General features: G+C 39.5%; 1 protein-coding gene across 2 annotated transcripts in view; it reads right to left on the bottom strand.

The window, feature by feature from the left end:
- Positions 1-295: 295 nt before the first annotated feature.
- Positions 296-23,331, bottom strand: part of rims1b (regulating synaptic membrane exocytosis 1b) — a gene marked incomplete at both ends in the record, with an annotated part of 100,312 nt that continues 77,276 nt past the window's right edge. Inside the window, 14 exons of one of the 2 annotated variants that reach the window (XM_079264435.1) lie at positions 296-514; positions 607-746; positions 989-1,090; positions 2,887-2,999; positions 3,207-3,351; positions 7,949-8,151; positions 12,346-12,498; positions 12,731-12,891; positions 12,973-13,076; positions 15,909-16,006; positions 16,312-16,425; positions 19,215-19,280; positions 19,754-19,831; positions 23,225-23,314. In XM_079264435.1, coding sequence (XP_079120561.1) covers positions 296-514; positions 607-746; positions 989-1,090; positions 2,887-2,999; positions 3,207-3,351; positions 7,949-8,151; positions 12,346-12,498; positions 12,731-12,891; positions 12,973-13,076; positions 15,909-16,006; positions 16,312-16,425; positions 19,215-19,280; positions 19,754-19,831; positions 23,225-23,314 — 1,786 coding nt within the window. Of the gene's footprint in view, positions 515-606; positions 747-988; positions 1,091-2,886; positions 3,000-3,206; positions 3,352-7,948; positions 8,152-12,345; positions 12,499-12,717; positions 12,892-12,972; positions 13,077-15,908; positions 16,007-16,311; positions 16,426-19,214; positions 19,281-19,753; positions 19,832-23,224; positions 23,315-23,331 lie in introns of both variants that reach the window. The other variant, XM_079264436.1, reaches the window with a different exon arrangement.

Below are 23,331 nucleotides of genomic sequence, written 5' to 3'. Positions count from 1 at the left end.
TTTTTTGGCCGAAGAGCCGCTGCCTCTCGACAGCACCGCCTCTTCAGCACACACGGAGAAGAACTATGAGATTTTTCTTCGAACGGTAATGAAACACTGAAACGCGACGATCCCTACGACCGACAAAAAAACAACTGTGGCAGGAGTGATTGTCAAATTTCAACAAAGCTTTCTCGTTGCGACTGTTTCTGATTGTTGTTGCACTTTTTTCTGCTGCTTCTGTTTCACATCTGTTTCTTGAGTTTTTTTCGTTTGTCCTCTCTTCTTCACCAGCTGGCATAGAGCTGTCGGTCCACTAAGATCGGACCCCGGGTGGTCCTGATGAGCTGTCAAGAGACGACTGGGAAGCTCTCCGAGTCAGGGAGGCAAGTGTCGGGTCCACCAAGGAAGACGGTGGGAACAGCTTGTACCATCCAATCACTGTGCTTGACAAGTCCAACTCCTCCAACAAGATTTGTGCGACTCCCATGAAGCTTTTATGGTCCATGCGGCCGTAGTCTCCCCAGACAATTACCTGCAGGGGAAATTATTTATGTTTTTGTGAAGACATGCAGCTCTATCATGGGAATGTTTTCTGTGATGAGGAGAAATAAATCTCCTGCTCACCTGTAAGACTTTACCCTGCGGGCTCTCCTCGAACAGCAGCGCTTGCTGATATAGAGGGTCAAGTGTTTTCCGTGCAATCTTGGTTTTCTTTTTGGCTACATATGCTCCATTATTCAGCAGATAGACTTTGACGTATGGAGCTGAAGGCAAGACAGGACAATAAAAAAGCCATTAGTGGGAAGCAAAATATGATCTACATCATCGCTTACAGCTGGTTTTATTCTGCTGAGGAGGGAGGGGGTGGATAACAGAGCCGAGATCTGTGTGTTTGCACCGGATAACAGAGGATGTAAAGTTAGAATGAGACAAATGTGTGTGATGTTTTGGGACGGCTGCAGGAAGGAGACGCTATTTGGCCTCTTGAAGTGGGTCAGGCCCTCACCGGGGAGAGATTTGGATCCTGGCTTTTGTACAAGTCCACGAGCTCTGATGACCTCCACCTCCAGCTGGCCCTTTTTCTCCATCATACCAATCTGAATGTCTCCTGAGAGAAAAGGATTTTTAAAGAGATAGGGACAGATAATGTGAACAATACATGTAAGAAAGTGGAAAATAATGATGTATTTCATTTTCATAATGAAAAATTAAGCCTTTATCTTTGATGATGAATAAATAAAAAGATTTCTAAAGGAAACACAACACCAAAGACAAACAGGTTAGAAATTATTAATGAAGAAAACACACAAAAAAAAGTTTGGAAATGTCATTTGGATTTACTGTTTCTTTTCTTTAAAACCAGCTGATCACTGGAAACCATCAAGATCACGCTTCTGTGGAGTGAACAACGCAGCTAAACATGTCGGTGGTGTCCCAAAGAAATGTGCCAAAATCCCCTGCAAAGCTCTCCTGCTGGTTTTCAGATTCACATGCTGCCATTTGTGTCAGTCACAGATGCATGACAGATACCTGATTGATAGACAGATAGAATAAGATTCTGGAGCCAGTGGTGAGGCCATATCTCCAGAATCTGGGATGCACCTCCATCCTCCAGGAAGACTCAGAGGCAGGACCAGTGTATACTACCTCTAGATTTTGGAAGTGGAGAGACTAAAATGATCTGACCGGAGTAAAGACCTCAACTCAACTGAACACTTGTGGGATCAGCTTGGTCATGCTCTACATGTCAGAGTGATAAACACAACCAAGCTGGTTGACCTTCAACAACTCCTGGTTGAGGAATGGGATGCCATCCCACTGAAAAAAGCAACCAGGCTGCTGACCAGCGTGAGGAGGATTTAATCATCCACTGACAATCTCAAGACGAGTTAATATGAGCAAGCGAATATCACAGGAGATTTTTGTGCATATCTGACAACTCCCACACATTCAAATGAGTTGCTCATTCCACATAAGCATGCATCAATGCATAATAAAACAGTGGGATTATTAAAAGGGAGAAATAACCAACCAAAGTTAGGTTTTTACTAAACAAAAAAAGAAAAGCAGTTCGATCATGTATCTGCAAATGCAGAACGTCTGAATCTGAGATGAGGTTGGAAGAAAAGTCACAAAACATGACAGGAGGAGACTTGAGACAAGAAGAGATTAGATGAGAATACATTAAGTGAACAGGTTAATTTAGTTTTGGGAACCGAGCCAAACCTTTAATCTCTGTGTGATCTTACTCGTACTCGGCTCACTTCCTCAACTCTATTTGTCTCGCTCTCTTTACCCCAACCTTACAAATCCTTGTTGCCATCCATCATCCACTCTGTCTTCTACCTTTACTACCTCTGTTCATCGTTTACCATCCCTCACCCTCATCTCTCTCCTTCACTTCTTCATCTAACCTCCCTCACTCTGCCTTTTCAGCCATTTATTCTCCCTCTTTTTATTTTTCCCTTTAAGTCGCTCTAACCCTCCATTCGTCATTCTGTCATTAATTTGTCTGTTCTCTTAAATAATCTGTATTTTTCTCATGTACCAAGGGGAGACGGGCTCTTAAAAAGACAGGACCTCTGACATCCTGCCCCTTTTCTACTTGCCACTGACACAACATCCACCTGAGTAAACTCATCCTATCATAAAATTTCCTTAAATCAGTCAAGTCAAAGTGTCATGGCAGGAGTAGCCTGTGTGTGTCTGGCAACTAACTGCCTGTGTATAAAGACAAAAAAAATAAGAGAAGACTTGAAGAAATGAGTAGAGATGAGCTCCAAAATGAGACGAGACAAGATGAGATGAGGGGGACAGACGGGAAGATCTGCATCAACAAGATAGCTTCACGGAAACAATAAGAGAAGAAGTGCAGAGAAGAGATCCACCTGACCAGTTTCATACCTATAGCAGGGGTCGCCAGTGTTTGTCTGCCGACTAACTGAGCTGGTCCCAGTCCATCCAGAAAGTCACTGAACTGGCTGCTGGCACCCAGATTCACTCCGGAGAAGATCAAACTATCACAGAAAGCAAAACAAGAAACTTGTAAAACACATCAAATTTAGAATTTAGCATCATCACCTTTTCACAGCATCCAGGAGGAAAATTCAAGTGTTAAACTAAAACTGGTGTTTCTGCTTGGATATGAAGCCGTTTGAGTGAACTTTACTGTCAGTTTCTGTAGGATTTGTTTGTGTAAGTTGTGGTTTTTGAGGTTTACTGACTTCCCCTCAGAGTTGCAGCTGTTCATGCTGCCGTTGTTGGACTCTCTGCTGGGCTGGCGGCTCATGTTCCGGGTCAGCTCCACAGCCCTGCCAGTCTCTGTGCTCCTCTGGATGGGGGCACCCTTGTCCTTCTTACTCTTCCCTTCTGGGTGAAGGAGAAGACACCGAAACAAAAATCAAGTCTTCAGCCATGAGCTAGAAGCAACAAATACATTTCATGCTACTGCGGCAGTCCAAAGTTCGACAACAGAAGTTTGTACATCGGTTTAATTATCTGCAATATAATTATATTATGAATATATTATGCATTATAATCATATCATTTGAAATTATAACTTGTGTTTTATCTGTTTAACAGAAAAGGAAAAGATAGAATAAATTTTACTAATGGTGGATAAAGATGCAGCTAAAAAATAGTTAACTCGGCACAAAAACTGCAATTACATCTTATGTCTTCTGCTAATACACATAAAAGTAGAAAATATGATGGATGCAGAATTCATTGAGTCTCTCCTTGAGCAACATCTGGATATCTGTTCTCCATCATTTGCCATTTTCATACTTTCTTCCAGCTGAGAAGCAGATTTCTCCTCATATAATTCACAGCAGGTCACTAAAATGCTGTTTTTTACTACAAAAACATTTTTATTTTCTTTAATTAAAATCATTCCAAGACTTTCACCACCACAGGGGTGGATTTAGAACCGGTCCTCTTTGCCCTGTTGAAAAGGCAGCTCCAATATTATTCCTTTTTTTTTTAGCTCACATACTCCATATAGTTACCTAAAAATAAAAATGAAAAAAAGAAAGAGGGTTGATTGGACATTTTATAGGGGCCATTGGGAGTTTGGGGACAGTAACAGAAGATTGTCTCATAGTAAAGTAAACACTGTTTGTGCAGCTTTAAGGCTAAAACATTGATTCATAGATTAATGAAAGGCAATGATTATACTCACTAAAGTTGTTATTTCTGATGGATTACAGATCTGTGCACTTATTTTGACATGTGGATAAAGTAAATTCTAGTTTTCTAAAAAGTACATATGTATATGCATTGTATAAAATCCAATATATTGTAATTTTTAACAGACACAAGCACAAAGTCTAAATTATTATTATTATTACTACTACTACTACTACTACTACTACTACTACTACTACTACTACTACTACTACTACTACTGATAATAAATAATAATAATAATAATAATAATAATGACTACAGCAACACATGACAAGATGATAAAACCAGCAGATTAACTGGTAACAAGAAAAGGAAACCTAATCTGCCACAAATATAAGTATTCATCAATCCCATCATCTTCTGGGTTTATTACTGCTTGACATAATGATTTTTTAAAATATATTCCATATATAATAAAGTTAATTTATTAAGAGTTAGATAATTGTTCCTTCCTTCTTGTGTCTGTTAAATAAATGTTAAAAAAATGTAGAAATGATCAGTTTAGATTTTGTTGCAACACATAAACAAACAGGGTTTTACACAACACAAGTTCTTGTAAATGCAGTTCAACGTCTGCAGTTAACAGGAAGGAAAAAAGTTACATTTAAAAAGAGAAACATGACTGTAAAACATACAAAACTGCAGGATAAGTCTTATCTGGGAGCGTCACTGGTGGTCACTTAGAGTTAAATATCACAAGATCAAGCTGAGAACTCTGTGATGTGTTGTGTGAAGCAAAGCCAAAGTCACACCCATGCTCCTCTCAATCCGACAAACAGGAAATTGTTAGGCATTAGTATCGCTGTGTGGCTTCCCGGATTGGTGTGATCATCTAGTCAAGTAGCATTTATAAGCCTCTCAGTGCTCTTTAAGAAATGATATTATCAACCACTGTTATATCTTCTGGTCACATTAAAATCCTGAAGTTTAAATGCTGAGTTTGCCTTACCTGCATTTGCTGTCGTCCATCATGACCAGCAGAGATTTTTTAAATTAAGGCAGATCTCTGTTCTGCCTCCACCTCCTCTCCTCTGTCTTTCCAGCAGGGCTGGGTGAAGTGAAAGACACCCGCCCCCCCACGGCCTAATGCTCTCTAATAGCTTTTATGTCCACTACAAAGTGCAGCTTTTGGCTTTCATCCCATGAAGTAGATGCTGGATTATGTGACTGTGAGATGAGCTGCGAGCGACTTTCAGATGAAACTCCCAGAAACTTTTGACTGGATTGTTGGAGGCAGCCGAGGATTTGATGTTTTACACAACGAAAGGACATTTAAGAGTTTTTGAGTGGGTTTTACTCCTGAGGACATGTGTAAGATGGTCTGTGTGTGTGTAACACACTGTAGCTCAGCAGTTGTCTTTCAACTGGAAAGTTGGGAGATCAATTCCAGGCTTCCCCTGACTATGTGCTAAAGTGTCTTTGGGCAAGACACTAAAACCCCCAGTTACCCACTGGGCAACTGGGATATCGGTGTGTATGTAAGTCGCTTTGGATAAAAGCATCTGCTAAATGACTGTAGAACAGAATAACATTCATGCTGTGAAACAAGTGTGGATTTGCTTGTCAGTTCAGCTGACTTCTGGATTTAGGTCGAGTTTAAAACTGTTTTTTATCAGAGCCCGTTCAGGCCCAACAAAACCTATAAACATTTTTATTTAGGAAGACATCCGTTATTTAATGTCACTCTGATCTGATTTCAGCGAAGTGTACAGAAAAAATTTTAGTGCTGGAAAGTTTTGCGATATTTGGGTGTCAGAAGATTAATCGTTAAAGAATCGCAATCTCTATTCATACTCGTATACAATCTTATTTTCAAATGACAAAGATTTAAAAAAAAAAAAAAAAAAAAGACCACGAATGTACCGCATTTCAAACTAGGACATCACCTGCATAAAAACAAGCGCTCCCTCTTTCTCCCTCGACAAATGACAATCGCAGATACCGGCTGGTAGGAAAAACTTGGCGACTTTCTTGCTAAATCTGGTGACTTTCCAAACCCCTTTGGCGACTTTTTTTGTTAAAAGCGACTAGCAACAAATCTATTGATTTTACTGGAGTTATTGGAGACGTTTCTGGTGTTTTGGCGACTGACTTGAAAGCACATTTTGTTTAGCAGTGACTGTCACGAACGAGCAGCGGGAGTCCCTCCCCGTCATAAAGCACTCCCAGGCCGCCAGTCTCTGGTCGGCTCCGGCTGCAGGTGCACCCAGTCAGAGGAGGAGAGAGGACACCTGCACAAGTCTGCGTGCACAGTCAAAATGAGTAGTGCATGTGCAAATCCACCGCTGATCCCAGTCTGGCGTACAGAGTGGGATGTAGACATAATTTCTATTGTCCTGTTTGGTCCATTTAGATTGTTAATGTCCAGTTTAAACTGTCTGTCCAGGAAGTAGTTTAAAAAGTTATGTTTTAGCCAACACATGTTCATGTTTTACTACAAAAAACAAACAACAAAATGAAGTGACTCTGCCAAAGTGCCTCTTTTGGGTCACTTTGCTGGTCCAAGGTAAAGAAAGTAGCTATTAGTTGTTCTAAAAGTCACTGAATGACGTCATCGCCTAATTTGCATAATTGACCATATGCGTGTAATGTAATGAAGGTTGTAGGAGAGAGAAACAATGTGGGAGAAACAAAATGTGAGTCAAAACCACCCTAAATATGTTTAGTACTATGAATGAACTCTGTTCTGTTGGTTTTGTTGGAAAGTTTTTTTTTTTATTTTGCCATTGAAATAGGTTATCACTTTAAAAAGGTAGATTTTGAATTCCTTTAGACCATGTTAAATGTCAGAATATCAAATTTAACCAAAGGACTGCTGTGTGAAATTTCTAGCTTCATGTCCAACCCTCCTGTTGTTTATATTTTAAGAAACATGCCTACCTCTCATCACCTTATGCACAGAAAAAATATTGTTCAAAAATGTTACAATTAAAATTATTCAAAGGTTGTGTGTGTAAGAGAAGACATGAAAGACTTTTACTGTTTTTATGATTAGTGTCAGCTGTTGCAAAGTTGATGTGACGTATTACGTGCAATAAATGTTTATACTGGAAAGAAATCGTGAGAGAATCGTCATCTCAATTCTAAGCAAAAAAAAATCATGATTCTCATTTTATCCAGAATCGTGCAGCCCTAAGTGTTTGTCTCTGTGAGGTCCTGTGATGGACCGGCAAGCTGTCCAGGGTGTACCCCCCTCTTCACCCAAAGACTGCTGGGATAGGCTCCAGTTTCCCTGCGAACCTTCATCGGACTAAGCGGTTAGGATAATGAATGACTGAAAGGGTGTCAGAAGTGACCGCCACCTCAAATATAAAAAGAAACTATTTCACCACATCTGTACTGTAGATAAGTAAAGTTTAGGTATTTAAGAATGAAACTGCCAATTGAGAATTTGAGTAAAGTGGACTCTCATGAAGCATATTGCTGAAATCAAACATCTGGTTCTCAAACAGACCATAGTTCACTTCCCTGGGCTGCACCAAAGTCCAGACGCGGATTCACACTGCTCCAACTGGATCATACATGGAAGGGGATTGGGTTTGCTTGAATTCAAATTGAATTTTATTTATAAAGCACTAATCATGCCTTGTTTAACACAAAGTTAAAGTTAAAGCAAACCAAACAGTGATGATGTGTGCGCGCCCTAAATGTTTGTGAGCAAATAATTTTTAAAAACCAGCCCAGAATCTTGGGGAATAATTGTTTAAGATGAAAACATTACATATATCACATATCTATGTTACATAGGGTCGCTTTCACGGTTACTATGGCAACTCACCAGGATCACTAATCTGTGAGGTGCTGTGGCTGCGACGGTTGCCAACGATGGCCACCACCCGCGCACTGAGGCTGGAACGTCTCTTCTTGCTGCCACCGCCCACCGTGCCCAGCGCCGTGTCTGATTGGCTGCCATCGGTGCGCTCCTGTGTGTAGATCTCTCCGCTCACACTGGAGCTCTTCAGCATCGACCGTACCTGTCGACTGGAGGAAGAGGATGCTGTGTAAATCTGTGACTGGGCGTTTTGAAAGCTGCGACATTGAGCTCCATCATACTTATACCATACCTTTCTTTTGGAAAAACATAACTAATGGCATGGATGTGGAGAGGAAGTGGAGGGTTAACTTTCTAAATGACATTTGGAGGAGCTATTTTTAATCGAATGTGACCTGTGGTCCCAAAGTTAGCAGCTGATGACATAATCTACAACTATACTAAGCCATTACAGAAAAAAAAGATGTCTGAGACCCATAAAATCATGAACTGAAGTTTATTCTCCTTAAACAAGCTACTATATGTGAGCAGAAACTACACAGTGAGTGACGCTGCCTCCTAGAGGATCGGAGGAACCAGCGCATGTCCGTCCCCTCAGATGGGATCAATGTGCTGCAGGAGAGTCCAGCAACACTGCCCCTATTGCTCACTCTCTCTGCTCCCTGCGGGCCCAGAGGAGGTGGGGAACCAGAGGGAAGAGGGAGGGTGTGCTGAGGCCTATCCACTGCCCCCTGCAGGGGAGCTAGGGAATGATGGGCTGAGTGGAGGTGAGGTGGAAGGGCAGGATCTGGAGGATGGAAGGGGTCCAGGCAGTCACAGCACAGGAAACATGCAAGGAGGGATCTAAGACATGCAGGAAAGATTTAACAAACACATAAATACAAGCAAAAAAAGAAATCAGTCTAAATACATTCATCTCTATGTGGAAACTTTGTATTATGTGCCTTTTTCACCTCACCTGACCTGCTTCAACTCAGAAAATCAGATTATGTCAAGAAGCTTCAAGGAGTGAAATTAAAATGAGTTATCTAACATCAAATACTCAAAATGCAGTAATGTGTAGGTGATCAGAAGATATAGAAATGAAGGTGATAACAGAGGTAAAAGGGATTTAGTGTTTTCTATCCAGAACTTCCACCTTAAAGCAGATAAGTTCCCACTAAACCCAAACGTGTCCTGCTCTGAGGGAAAACTGGCCTCAGATCTGCCGTACTTCTACATCAACTTCCCTCCCCCTGAAACACGAGGTTAATTCTACTTGTTCAATACAAGTTTGTGGAAGCTTTGAAATCACAAAGTCAGACAACTCAGACCCATTTGATGCTTTTGGGGCTGTATGAGATTAGTGTCATCTCGGCTTCGGTTCTGGTGTGTGATGATGTTCCTTCCATCTATTGATTAACATACCCGATGCACTGAGAAGTACCTCACTCCATTTCTCTAATATATTAATGTATAAATATATGCCAATATTGCCGTCTTTAACTTATTTCTCCTTTTTTTTCACAGGTCTTCCTGAATAATTGCAATTGTACATGTTGTTCCGTCTTTCCTGTCCTCTCCACCCCACACAGCAGAGGCAGATGGCTGCCCTCCCTGAGCCGGGTTCTGCCGGAGGTTTTCTTCCTGTTAAAGGGGAGTTTTTTCCTTCCCACTGTCGTCGTGTGCATGCTCAGGATGGGGGATTGGATCGAAGTCATGACTCGAGGCAATCAGTTGGTTTCTATCATAGGATATGTATGAATTGGCTCGAAATGATGTGTATGTTGATTTGTGTATGTAAAGTGCCCTGTGACAACATTGTTGTGAAGTGGCGCTATACAAATAAAGTTGAATTGAACTGAAAGTTGAATAGCAAAGACGAACACACACTGCCCTCTTCTTTGACTCCACCAAGAGTGTGAGGCCTGTGCTTTAACATCACTGGATTGGTCTACTGTAAAGGTGTAAAGAATGGCCCCTTCGCTTCTCCTCCTAGACCTCAATACATTACCCAGCTAATAAGCTGCACTACATCCCCACCTGGTTCACTGAGATGGGGTCATTTGTCTCTGTCAGCACACTGCTACCGGTCAGCTGGGATTGTGGTGTGTTTGTGTTGCTGCACAGGATTTTTCTTCTGAATTTGCTCCAGGTCAGCGGAACTTGATCATGTTTTTGCATATATTTAGTTTTATTTAAGTTGTTTATTTTCTATTCAATTAGTGGTTCCTTATTGACTTTCTGTGATGTTCAGGCTCTCCAAAAAAATCCTCAAAGCTAACAAATCTGAGATGGAAAACCATTAGCAGTTCATCACAACATACACATACAAACGAGGTCAAACTGTTGAATGAGATGGCAAATGTTATCGAAGCATACATTTAAAAATCTCTAAATGTGATGAAATGCGGCTCTTTGGTTTAGATCCTGTTTTTCTGTTGTCATTTTAGTTTCTGGTTTTCATTGTTTCCATTCTGCATCCTTCTGAATTCTGCTCCCTTTACTTCCAGTACATCACACCTGCGTTCATTTTCCTGTTTCTCATTGAAATAGTTCAATTTCAGTATATATGGTTTATTTTGGTTGCTTCCAGTTTGTCATTGTTGTTCCCCCAGTGTCTTTTGTGTCCCTTGTTGTTGCTCCTTAGCTTTGTTTTTGAGTGTTGTGTTACTTTATGGTTATCCTACCTGTGCACTGCCTTTAGTTTTCCTAAATAACCTTCGATACCAAGGTCCACCTGCCTCCTGCATCTCTCCGTGCTCTTGTGTCCCACTCCCTGCATGCATCATGGTACTAAATAAATATGCAAAATACCACTTGTCTTTATTTCGTGTCTCCTCTGAACAGTGAGGGAGCAAAAAGCAGGAGAATAAAAACATCACATGCTTGTCTACACCTCCTAAACCGGTTTAAAAATCCACACAGATTTAAAAATCTACCAAACCTGTTGTTTTGTGGATGACCGTATCATCTAATGTTTTATTGTACACCATGGATTCTGTAGCACCTTACCATATGTTTGCACAGTATATCATTTATCAGTCAAATCAGTAATGAGAGAGTTGAATGGAAAGGTGAAAGGACTGTGAAAAACATTGTTTGCAGTCTAAACCAAGGGGTGTCTTCCATGGCTGCATATTAATGTTCCACCTTTTTCTACCTGTCTATGAGCATTTATAGAAAACTCAACCATGGTATGTGAGACTGAAATATTTTCCACTGTAGACCAACACGTAGTTTCTATTACCTGCTCTGCTGTGAGAATAAATGAGCCAAATAAAAAAAAAGCTGAGTTTCTCTCTGATCCTGATTTTGGTCGGACCACAGCAAAGTAAAAAATAATGCTCTGTATCCTCCAGTCTAAAGAAGAAATGGTCCTTTAAGTTTGTTGTTTGTGATGTTATGAGTGTGTGTTAGTGCGTCTGCCTGGTCACTGATCTGCTCGCAGTGCAGCTCCGTAGAAACACAAAAAAGCACAGTGGCATTAAGAAAAACACCTTCAGAGTTTCTTGCTGACATCCGTTTCAAACTGTGCAAATATTTTGCACATAGTTTTTCTTTTGCTGTGCTGTTCAATATTTTATGTAAATGATTGTTTTCAGTTTTTGTTTCCTTCTTTTTATCATCACCTTTAAATCATAAAATTCAAGTAGGCAGAAAATATCACAGTGAAAATGTTGAACTCATGGAGCTTATGTTTGGATAAGTCATTTTTAACTTCTTTTTTCCCCCATTGCTTGGAGTAAAATATACTTCTGGGGGTCAAAGGCCATGTTGATTTGTTTTTCAGATGATTCATTTCAGCCAGGGAATAAACAGAAGCTGCATAAACACCCCTCCTGGGATTTTGGATTTTTTTTTGTGTGTTTGTTTTTATTGCCACTGTGCTTTAGAAGTAAAAGCCAATGTCCCTGTTTAAACATGTAAACACTGAAGCTCTGCAGTAATGTCGGTATGAATGTCAACGTTTCAATTTCGATTCATGAATCAGAAGAAAATGACCAGTGCTGAGTTTTATTTCCAGTTTAATATTGCCTTTAATTGATCTGCTAATCATCCTTTCTCCTTTGTTTGTGTGGTAATTTACTATAATTTTTGGGACTACTAAGCTTTTTTTGACATCTAAAGAAAAGAAATGAAAAGCTGCATCTTCCATCAATCTGCCATGCTCCCAAACCTTTTTCTGACTTCTAACCCTGTTAGAAGGACGTCACAAAGGTCATTCCACTCTGATGTAAAAACAGCTACTTACACAGATCTTCATTTAACTTAAAACTGGTGTAGCATGGAGAGCATAAGGTGGAGGCGCAGGTTTACATGTGTTACAAAGCACAAGATGAGCACATAAAACAACGTAAGTGCAAACATCTGGCCAATGTTTGACATGATACTTGGTGAAGGGGTTGGAGCAACACTGTTACCTGGACTCCCTTGTGTCTCCTGCTACTGTGTGTCTCCTGCGCTTCAACTCCGCAGAGAAACGTCTCTTCCCTGCTGCTTTTCTCCTCTCCTCCTCTCCATTCACCCCCCATGAGATCCTTCTGTCTTTCTTGTCCTCCTCTAACGACTTGGACCTGAGTTTGTTTTAAATCCCCGTTCAGTGTGTGTATGTGTGTGTTTATATGCGGTGTGTGGGTGGAGGAGACCGAGCATGCAGCATGCAACATGCAGCGTGCAGGAAAAAAACAAGACACACAGTGATAAGCTTGCATTAAAAAAAAAAACATAAAGTCATTTAGGATTAATTGAGAAAAGAACGAAGGCAGCGATGTGGAACTCAAAGCGGTCTTTACATGTAACACTGACCTGAGCCGTCGCCCGGGGCGCTCCGATTGGATGGACATGCAGCTGTTGCTACTGAGGCGAGAGGCACTGCTGGCACGGGAAAGAGCCGACGCATCGCTCATGTCGCTGTCTGAAGACCTGGCTGACATGTTGTCACTGCTGCACCGCTGCTCTGCGTACATCTGCAGACAGAAGAGGTGCGAGAGATCAAACCGAAGATCACAAATACAAGTCAACATGGACTAGAGAGCAGAGATGCTGACCTCCCGCTTGATCTTGAGGTCCATCCCTGGTTCGTGGGATGCTGAAGGCCGGTAGGGTTGTGCTGTCTTCTGCACATGCCGGGCTTGCTCCTCTGCAGCGAGGGCTGAGACAAAAAGACAGGATGGAAAGGAAGAGAAAGCCAAGTAAAACTTTCAGCAGATGTGTGTTTTGATAAGCCGTGGTTTCCTGATGCAGGATCTGATTCCTGACACTAGGTGGAGCATGCAGTGCATGGAATTATATGCACAAAGTTTGAATGGCTGAAGGGTTGTGTGGAGAGGCTCAGCGTCAGCAAATCCTCGCAGATTTACAAACATAACTAACTGACAAGTGTTTAGCTCCATTTGATAGTTAAATATTATAGAAATCTCCTTTTGAATGCATTCGGATCCAGGAATTATGAGATTATTGGTTTAAGGATTAATAAAGAACCTAAGTAATAAGAATATTTATAGTATGTGAAGTCATATTTGTACTGCTTTACATCTGCATTTGTATGAAAACTTGACACATAACGACAAATCAAACACAATGTGGAAGAAATAAGAGACAACGTCAATGATAAAATCTTTAGACAGCTACATTTTAAGAAATCCTGCAAAAATATATTAGAACCTCTTCAGCCTTTTTAAGGTCTGTTTGTTTTTCCTGTCATGGCTGCTGTGTCTAAAAGGCTACATGAAGATGCCATGCCTCATGCTCAGTGGTTTCAAATGGGACCCTGCTAATCATTCTTCCCTTCTAACCTGCAGAAACTTCAGCTGCACTGTATTTGGTAACCACATTACATAAACAAACACAAAACAAATACAAGTTGTGTAAGAGTAAATCACATCCTAATATCTTGGATCACTTTATCAGTTCCATCTGGTCAGCTGCTTGATGCATTCACTTTAGTCACACAACTATGTCTAGGGTTTACAGAGAACGATCTAAAAACAATAGAAAATATCCAGTAAGCAGCAGTTATCTGTCTTGCTGATAGCAGAGGTCAGAGGAAAATGGGCAGACTGGTTGGAGATGATAGAAAAGCAACAGGAAGTCAAATAAGCTCTGGTTCCAACCAAGGTATGCAGGAAAGGACACACAGTACACCCAGCCTTGAACCAGATGGGCTAAAGCAGCAGCCAAACACACTGGTTACCACTTTGTCAGCTAACAACAGGAAACTGGAGCTACAAGTCACACAGACTTACAACAACAGAAGATGGAAAAATGTCAGCTGGGCTGGTGAGTCTCCAGTTCAGCTGGTGAAGAGTTCAGATGGTAGGGTCAGAATTTGGCAGAAACAACATGACAGCTAATCTTCGGGCTACCAGTAGTGAAGTATCAATGTGGTATGCTTTAACCACCACAGCCAACCTGAAGATTGTTGCTGACTATGTCCATCCCTTTGTGACCCAGATAATGCACAAATCATCTCCAACTGCTTTCTTAAACATGACTGTACCTCAACGGCCTCCACAGTCACCAGATCTCAGTCTTTTAAAGCAACTCCAAGCAGTCCCAAGATCATTTCATCTCATTCAATATTACTGTAAACAAATATCATTTTATTAAATAAGTTTGGGGCTGCACGGTGGCGTGGTGGTTAGCACTGTGGCCTCACAGCAAGAAGGTCACTGGTTTGATCCTCGGCGGGGAGGCTTGAATGGTGTGGAGTCTTTCTGTGTGGAGTTTGCATGTTCTCCCTGTGTATGTGTGGTTTCTCTTCAGGTAATCCAGCTTCCTCCCACCATCCAAAGACATGCATGTTAGGTTAATAGGTTATTCTAAATTGACCCTAGGTGTGATTGTGAGTGTAAATGGTTGTTTGTCTGTTTGTGTTGGCCCTGCGATGGACTGGCGAACTGTCCAGGGTGTACCCTGCCTCTCATTATTTGGATTAAGTGGGTTCAGAAAATGAATGAATAAGTTTGATTTATCAGGAATGTCAAAAGTAAGCTGTGAATGCGATGGCATTAATCTGTGGACTCATTACTGCATGAACAACAAAGTTATTTCTCATGCCAGATAAAAAATATTGTCAGCTGATTTTGGGCATCTGGATGGTTTCTCATAGTAGAAACTGAGTCAACCAAACAAATCTTTATCCTCCTTGTCAATGTCGATTCTACCTTTCAAGCTGTACGCCAGCAGATGTTATTTTTGGGATGTGGTGAATGTGCAGCTGACAAATCTGCAGCAACTGTGTGATGTTTCCTGTCAATATGGAGCGAAATCTCTGAGGAACGTTTCCAACACCTTGTTAAATGCCTGACAACAAGAATTAGGGCAGTTCTGAAGAAAAAAGGGGTCCATTACGGTAAAATGTAGGCTTCAAAAATAAAGTGGTCGGTGAGTAAATGTCATTTCATAAATAAAGGCAATATATGTCACATCATGGGTAGAAAAAAATTGCAAAGCTTGTTATAACCGTTTTCGCTTTCAAGTGAAATAACATTTTTGCTTTTCATCCAGTTGGATGCAGGATGGAGCAATATCAGTCTAATCTGGTGATGTCTACATGAAGATTCATTGCATTTTTCTGGAGCTGGAGCTTTTCATTTTGGTCCAACAGTTGTGGAGCTGCTAATGAAATAGTGTGTGTATATATATATATATATATATATATATATATATATATATATATATATATATATATATATATATATATATGTGTGTGTGTGTGTGTGTGTGTGTGTGTGTGTGTGTGTGTGTGTGTGTGTGTGTGTGTGTGTGTGTGTGTATTTATATATGTAAAGACCTACAGTTTCAGATTCAGATAATTTATTGTTAAATTACTTGTAAAATTATTCAGCTATTTACACTTTGTCGCTTTTTTGATGCTAAAAAAAATAGCCTTGTTTGTTTTATTCTTACCGAAAGACAGATAAGATTGTATATTGTGTTTGTGCTGATTTTTTGGTGTATGATGGAGTGTAAGCGAAGGTACCTTGCTTTATGCTGCTGCTCTTTGCAGGGAGCTGCGGCAGCTGCCGACACTTGCGACCTGTCCCCATTGGAGGAGAGGAGTTGCCATGAGGGTGTGCTCTGAGAGACAGCATTGAAAAAGGAGGGAAAAATATGACCATTTTTACTCTCTTTAAATCAACTTATGCAAAAACTGAGCAGCAAAAACTGTCACGTCAGGAGGAGAGGAAAGGGAGTAAAACTGTGTTTACGTATGATACCAACAGTACATGCTTAGTTTTAATACTAAATTAAACATCAGTGACAGAATACAACAATCAGTACATGTGTTTTTTTTGCATTCAGCAGAACCACAGTCTGTGAAACACTGAGGAGGAAATCAGCATAAAGGGAAGCAAAGGTGTGGTACAGGTAAGAGCATGCACCTGTCCAGTCGCGGCGAGTTAGGACAGGACCCAGACAGCACTGTCTGGCCAAAGGGCCTCAGGGGGGCCCCTCTCCCTCTACTGCCCCTCAGGATAGAGGTGGGCTGGATTCGACTGGTATCAGCAAATAAAAAGAAACAAAATCTTTAAAAACAGCTAAATTAGATCTGCTGAAAATAATACTGTAGGTTGTGTTCTTTTCATGGCTCAGTATGTACATCTGTGTGTCTCATCCCAGACAACATAATACAATACAATACAACTTTATTTATAAGGCACTTTAAAAACAACAATATTGACCAAAGTGCCACATTGTGGGGGGTTAAAATGATTCAAAAGAGTGCAGCTTGACTTTTTAGTTGTTATTTCTGAGGGTATTAATTATCTTAAATGGAGAGTCTGAAGCATTCAAACTCCTTTGAGGTTATTTCCACCTTGAGAATATCGAGGATGTGAGGCTTAAGCGAACATACACACATCTCTGCTCTTTAACATCAATCATAAACTGGTACAGAAGGGGTGTGTTACCAGAGAGCTACAACACTGGGCTGTAGGCTGTAGAGCTATAGTTTTTTTTTTTTTTAAACATATTAATAAAGTCTCTATAATCTACGTTATTAGGACACCAAGACAAATGTCTCAAAAAGTTGGAAAATTTTCTAAAATAATAAAAAAAATATCTAAAATTTTATGCCAGTAACACAGTAAAAGAAAGTTGTTTCTGATTTATTTAAAGACATCAAGGTTTGTGGAAGAATCTAACCAGCAGATAAATTAGTGACAAGTAAGGGTGCCAGTATTGGATATAAAAACAGCATCCAACAAAAGTTTATTTATTTTGGGCAATAATTGACTTTTCTGATAGATTATTAAGAGTTTCAAGAAAAACATTTTGTCTTAATGATGGACGATAAAGAATTTGTCCTTCTCTGCATCTTAAGAGCAGATTCATGAGTCTGGAGGAATTTCACTTTGTCAAGACAAATAATAAAAGTTTCTATTAAATAGCTGTGATATACAAACCAGAACAGAGTAGCCTCCAAACACCATCTCTTATCTCTCTTACCAGTTCGGACTGTCTTGCCCTCTTTAAATCCAGACTCAAAAGTTACCAATTCAAAACTGCATATTCATCGTAATCACTACATTGCAAATGTACCCTGTCATTTACCCACTTTTGTGTTGTTCTCTTTATATTGTCTTTGTGTATTTTTGTGTCTTAGTTTTACTTTTTTCCAAAGCCAGTATATGTGATGGTATCTGTGATCAGTGTCCATGAGAGTACCAGTAATGTACAGGAAAATGTTGGAATTAGACTGCTGAGCAGCTGGGATGGACTTGTACTCAGTAGGAGTGGACATGTATTCCTCTGGAAAACTAAAACAATCAATGTCCTCAGTAAGCAAACCAATTAAATGCTTCATTTAAAGTAAATTGAGGGAACATGACGGAAAAGTGACCAACCAACTTTTGGAAGTTTGTTCCAACATCAAAGTTTAGATTTGCTCATATTTTTTCATTACAATAAATTAGTTCTGTAAAGACACTAAACATTATTATTTTTGGTTATTAAAGTGTCAACATTATTAACCTTCTCAAAGCCCAACACAAGAAAAAATAGAGATTAAAGTAAAAATGTTTAATCTTAAGTCTTTTATTTGGGCCTTTAACAAAATGTAAAAGGTCTCAGAAACTTTATATGTAAAAAATGATGCATACGGATTTATAGGGTTAACAGATTATTGATTAAGTTTTTGTTCAATTTTTAGAAAGTTTTTGTTTTCTGTTAATGGGAATTACAGATGAAACATCAACATACCCTACAGAAAACAGAACTGGTGCGATATTACTGGATTTAGCAAAATTCATGCAGAACCTAATGGCAAGACTTTCATGGAAACTCGACAAAACTCAAAGTAAAACTGGTTTATCCTCTTAATCTCAGTATATAAACCACACTGCTCATAACATTTAAGAACAAAGAGGAGTGCCCAATATTTTATACAGCAAAACCAAGCAACCGCTTCAGAAGCACATGGCAAATCTCAGGACAACCAGCTCCTCCTTATTTTAAAACAGCATTGTAGAGAAATAAAGAAGTTGTCAGTGTTAAACTGGAAAACCATTACTGAATAAAAGTACCAATATCAGGTGTCGATCTAATATTATAAACCCCATAGGAATCTGAAAAAAAAATAGGATTGTCAGAATTAACCTGTAAATGCAAGAGATAACTCTGTAGAATTACTGTCTTAATGCTTTACTTTATAAACAACCGTTATTACTGATGGAATATTAAAAATCTAAATTTGGTACTATATTTGCTTAGGAATGCAGGTGCCTTGTTACAGCAGTGAACCAAATCCACCCAAAATCTCTTTATCCTCCTTATTTATGCAGATTCTGGCATTTTTAAAGCACCATTTTTAGAAGATGGTCGTAGGATGAACCATTTGATATATCACACAATTAGACATTGGGTTGTCGCATCTGGTCCACATGCCTTACCAGTAAACTTTAGTGGGATTTAGTAGTACTCATATCACCACTCGGCATACAGGGACTGAAATAACAGTAATGTGTGCACAGTTTTTTGTTTTTTTTTAAAATTTAAAGTATTAGTGCGCCCCACGTGATGGTCAGGTAGCCAAAAAAGAACAGAAAACCAGTGAACCTGTGACACAACATGACCTCAGTGACTCAAGGTGTAAATAACCCCAAAAGGGCATAATCAGGACAGTAAGATCCATAGCCAATGTGTTTCTGCATGGTGACATAAGACATCATTCATTAAGCTGCACAAACACAAAAGAGGACAACAACAAAATAATATACCATATTATGACTAAACAAAAAGTGAAGGGAGGATGTAATGAAAGCAGGGAATGAATGAATGATCTTACCCGTCTCCCTCCAGGCTTTTTCTGCTGCCCCAGGGACAGTTTGGGCTCGATGAATTGCTACACTGCCTGTTCATTGTTTATTGCCGCCACAGAGAGAGAGAGGAAGAAAAAACAAACAACATGGAAAATGGACACCCACAAAATGAAAACCAAATATTGGCTGAGAGGTGGGAAAGAATGCAAGATGCTCAAAATGTGACTTCGCTTTTATTCTTTTTGTTTTATAAAGCGGAGGGCTGCACATCCTTTCAACTCTTTTCTGGTAAATGACAGCAGATACAGTGCTTTTAGGCTGGAGACGCGGGGAAACTCAGAGCAGACGCTCAGCAGCAAGGCAGGTGCAGCAGAATAAAATGGGATAATACTACTTCAGACCACAAGTATTTACAGGAAATGGAAAAGAAACAGTGATCGCAAGATCTGTAGGGAAAAACTCTAGGCTGCAACAGAAGCTTCCAGATGAGAAGTCGGAGAGGTTTAGGCAGGCAAGCAGAGCAGCAGCAGAGTATATGACAGAAGGGGGATCAGGCCTGCTATACCTGTCTTCCTCAGGGGCCACATGTTCTACTAAGATCCTGGGACTTGGGGGAATCTTGTGGGGCAAAGAGTTGGAGCACCTAGAGGGTTGGAGAGGCGGGAGGAGTTTTCCAGGTTGGAAACACCAGAAGACGTCATTAGTTATTGGTAAAAACTACAATGTATTTAAAATATATTTTGAATTTTGTGGAAAAATCTGCAAACACATGGCCTAGAGCCGCCATGATAGAAAGTTTAACCTTTAAACACGTCCCAAGAAATAATTGACAAACAATTCTTACTTTTCTCAGTTTAATAACTAAGACAAATAAAATAATTTGTATACATGTACAGTATGTTGCTATGTGACATTTCAGAAGCTATCCAGCAGAAAGCGGGAGAGACGTATCAGAATTTATACGAGAGGGTTTTGAGCATTACTTTGACCATAAAGTGATGCAACATTATGTTTCAGATATGATACATTAGACATTTAAGGGTTAACATCCCTGACTCAAGCAAATAAAAAATGGCTCCACATCATGAAACAACAAAGATTATTTTCTTGAGATAATAAATATATTTGTTTTTCTTTAGGGGTTGGAATCAATCACAAAAATGAACCTCATAAATAAAAGACTTTATAATTAATTAATCTTGATTAATTGAATTTTATTTGCACAGCAGTTGCCCCAAAAAGCAAAATATTTTAATTTAAATGGATTTTAGTGGATGACTGAAACAAATAATACATACAGACATTAATGGTGTAAACTCGGGTTCTATTAACATGTTGAAAAAAACATTTTAATTGCATAACAATAAAAAAAAAAAAAAAAGAAAATGGAAAGAAAATATTCCAGGCCAAAACTGAACATACCTAAAGTTAAAATGTCATTTTAAGTAGTTTATTTAACAGTTCTGGCTGTAAGGAGTCTACAATGTGTTACACAACTTTTATTGTTTTTAAAGTTTTTATCCACATTTAATTATTACGCTTTAAAGGGGTAGTGCACTTAAATTTAGTTGTGCAAGCTTTAAACAATATAGTATTACCTAATTGTGATGAAAACCACCTAAACTGTGCTTAAAATTTTTATTTATTGTATTTTTTTTCTTTGTTTTTTGTTTTTAAATTGGGACTTTGTGGGTCAAAAATGACTCCACGCACTCAACACAAAAACAGGTTTGGTTTTTCACAACCAAACATGATGTAGAGGCGTAGGTGGTGCTCCTCCATGGCACGTAAAAGAAAAAAGAAAGACTCCTTCGGTAACTGACAGCAAGATCACATCGTGGCAGTGGTGACTGCAGCTATGCTTCCAGCAGCTGCCATAGCCTGCTGCGAGTTGCTGCCGTTAGCATGTTAGCCTGAAACAATTCAGGACCGCCTTGTTTTTGCACCACTGCATTCTGTAGGCACTGCGGTTTGAGTAATGTCTGTCATTGAAGCATTTCTGCCTGTGTATTCAAGACTTGCCCACTCTTCCCACACCTCGTACTCCCAAATCCCGCAGTTTCAGACATTTTTTTCAAAATTAGACAGTGGGTGGAGATTAAAAGTAAAGGGGTGTAATTACTGGCGGTTACCTTATGGTAAGCGAGGGTGGGATCACCCAGTGTACATTTTGCACATTTAATTTTCAGTCTGGTTATGGAGTAGATGTGATCGTCTCTTACTGTGTCTGCAGATGTGAGCACTTCTGGATGAGGGAGGGGCCAATGGCAGCATGAGCTGCTCATTGAGAAGAGTGAACTCCTTTTGCTTTTACATCAGTCTTCAAAAGTCTAAAATATCAGCTATAATAGTTGATCGATTTGACACCTGTGGCTTTAGATGGATCTGAAAACTTGCAACATATAGTGCCTAAGTAGCCAAGTTGGCAACATGTTAGCCAAGTTCTGAGAAGTACCTCACTGTCATTTCCATATACCAGGAAATCATTCACTTACAAATGGTCCATGTTATTTGAAACGATACTGCTAATAAATCTGTTATTTTTTTCAATTAAGTAATTGTAATTAATGCATTAAAATCCCACCCCTAGTTATCTTGTGATCAAATAACTGTAAGTCTAATAGTTATGACAAAATAAAGAAGTTTCTTTGTGTATAGTCTCACTATCTCATGATCTTGACCCATTATTGTGTGATAACCAGTTTAAATGAGAGGTTTTTTTTAGAGAGAACAAAAGGCAGATTTCTTATGACAGTGAGAAAATTTAGCAGATGTTGCAGAAAATGATCTTTTTGATCATGTCATAAAGCATGCAGTTTTGACATAAAAACTATAAGTAGCACATAAATACCTAAGTTCAGCTGTAAATTTAAAAAATGCGAGGAGGTGATTGATGAACATGTCTTTATCTACATCATATTCTGGCTGTTTGCCAGGAAAACTGGCATCAGTGCAGAAGCCAGGTTTTAGCATTATCAAGGAGCTAGATCAGCACGAGAAGGCAGTGTATTTTAAATCTGACCATGATCCTTAATCACATTTTCATAAAACAAAGAGAGTTTTTTTTAGACAGATTGAACCATATTTTTCTGACAATCATGAGGGAGGAGGCCTTGTCTTCCATCTTAATTGACCCTTTGTTAAGCCCCGCCCCGCATGTTTACTGTTGCTACGCCTGGCAAGCTTGCTACTCCACTATTTTACTCCTGCAAAAAAACATGGATTTCTCTGATTTTGACAAAAGATTTTCCAAAGGAAATTATTAAAAAAAATTCTGGAGTAATAATTCAGAAATATTAGAGAAAAGGAGACCGAAAGGACGGCGATATTCTTTTTAGAAACTCATTCATAACATTGTCGGCAGAGCAATATTGATGAAGAATACATTGATGCGAAGGCTCACCATCTATATTCGAGACTCAGGCACCCCACGTTATTAATATTAAACCAGTAGGAACCTAATATTCTGCTGGTCTTGTAGCTAACAACTGTGTGCTAGTTGCCATTAGCATGTTACCTTGGAACAAACATGGTAGTTTTTTGTTTTCTTTGATTGATTCAGCTGCCATTGAAGTTTTCCACACTGATCCAGTTTTGGCAAAATACGCCACCCAAACCCCAGCACCGTACACCCACGTCTTTGGCATTTTGTATAGGAAGAGAAAGCTTGACCCTTCGGACTTAGTTACCGTTGCTAACGTATGATTAGTCACTGGCCCTTCTCAGGCGGGACTTGGGACCAATTAGGACTAATTGCAAAAAAATACCTTCAAAGTTTTTTCTTCTTTCTAATACTGTATAAATGTATGGTTCACAATGAAATATAAGGCATTGCTATGAGACAAATTAAGAGTGAAAATGTGTTGTTATGAGATGTAGAGGAGTGAAGACATGCAGCACTCTAAAACCTCAAATTTTGCACAATTAAATCATGCAAACCATAGAAAAGCAGATCTGAAATGCCCATACGAGTCCATAATCACCATTTAAATTAAAATGTATTGACTCAGGAACTGTATGAATTTGTCTCTGATACCTTTCTCTTTCATGGGAGTGAAAGCTGGTGTCTGGTCTCAGACATGTGGTGCTGGCACTCCTCACTCTGTCCAACGATGGCTGCAGGTCACTGCAATGCCACAACAT

This window comes from Telmatherina bonti, assembly GCF_933228915.1.
Source record: "Telmatherina bonti genome assembly, chromosome: 3".
NCBI classification, from domain to species: domain Eukaryota; kingdom Metazoa; phylum Chordata; class Actinopteri; order Atheriniformes; family Telmatherinidae; genus Telmatherina; species Telmatherina bonti.
This window is presented reverse-complemented; position numbering and strand designations above follow the sequence as displayed.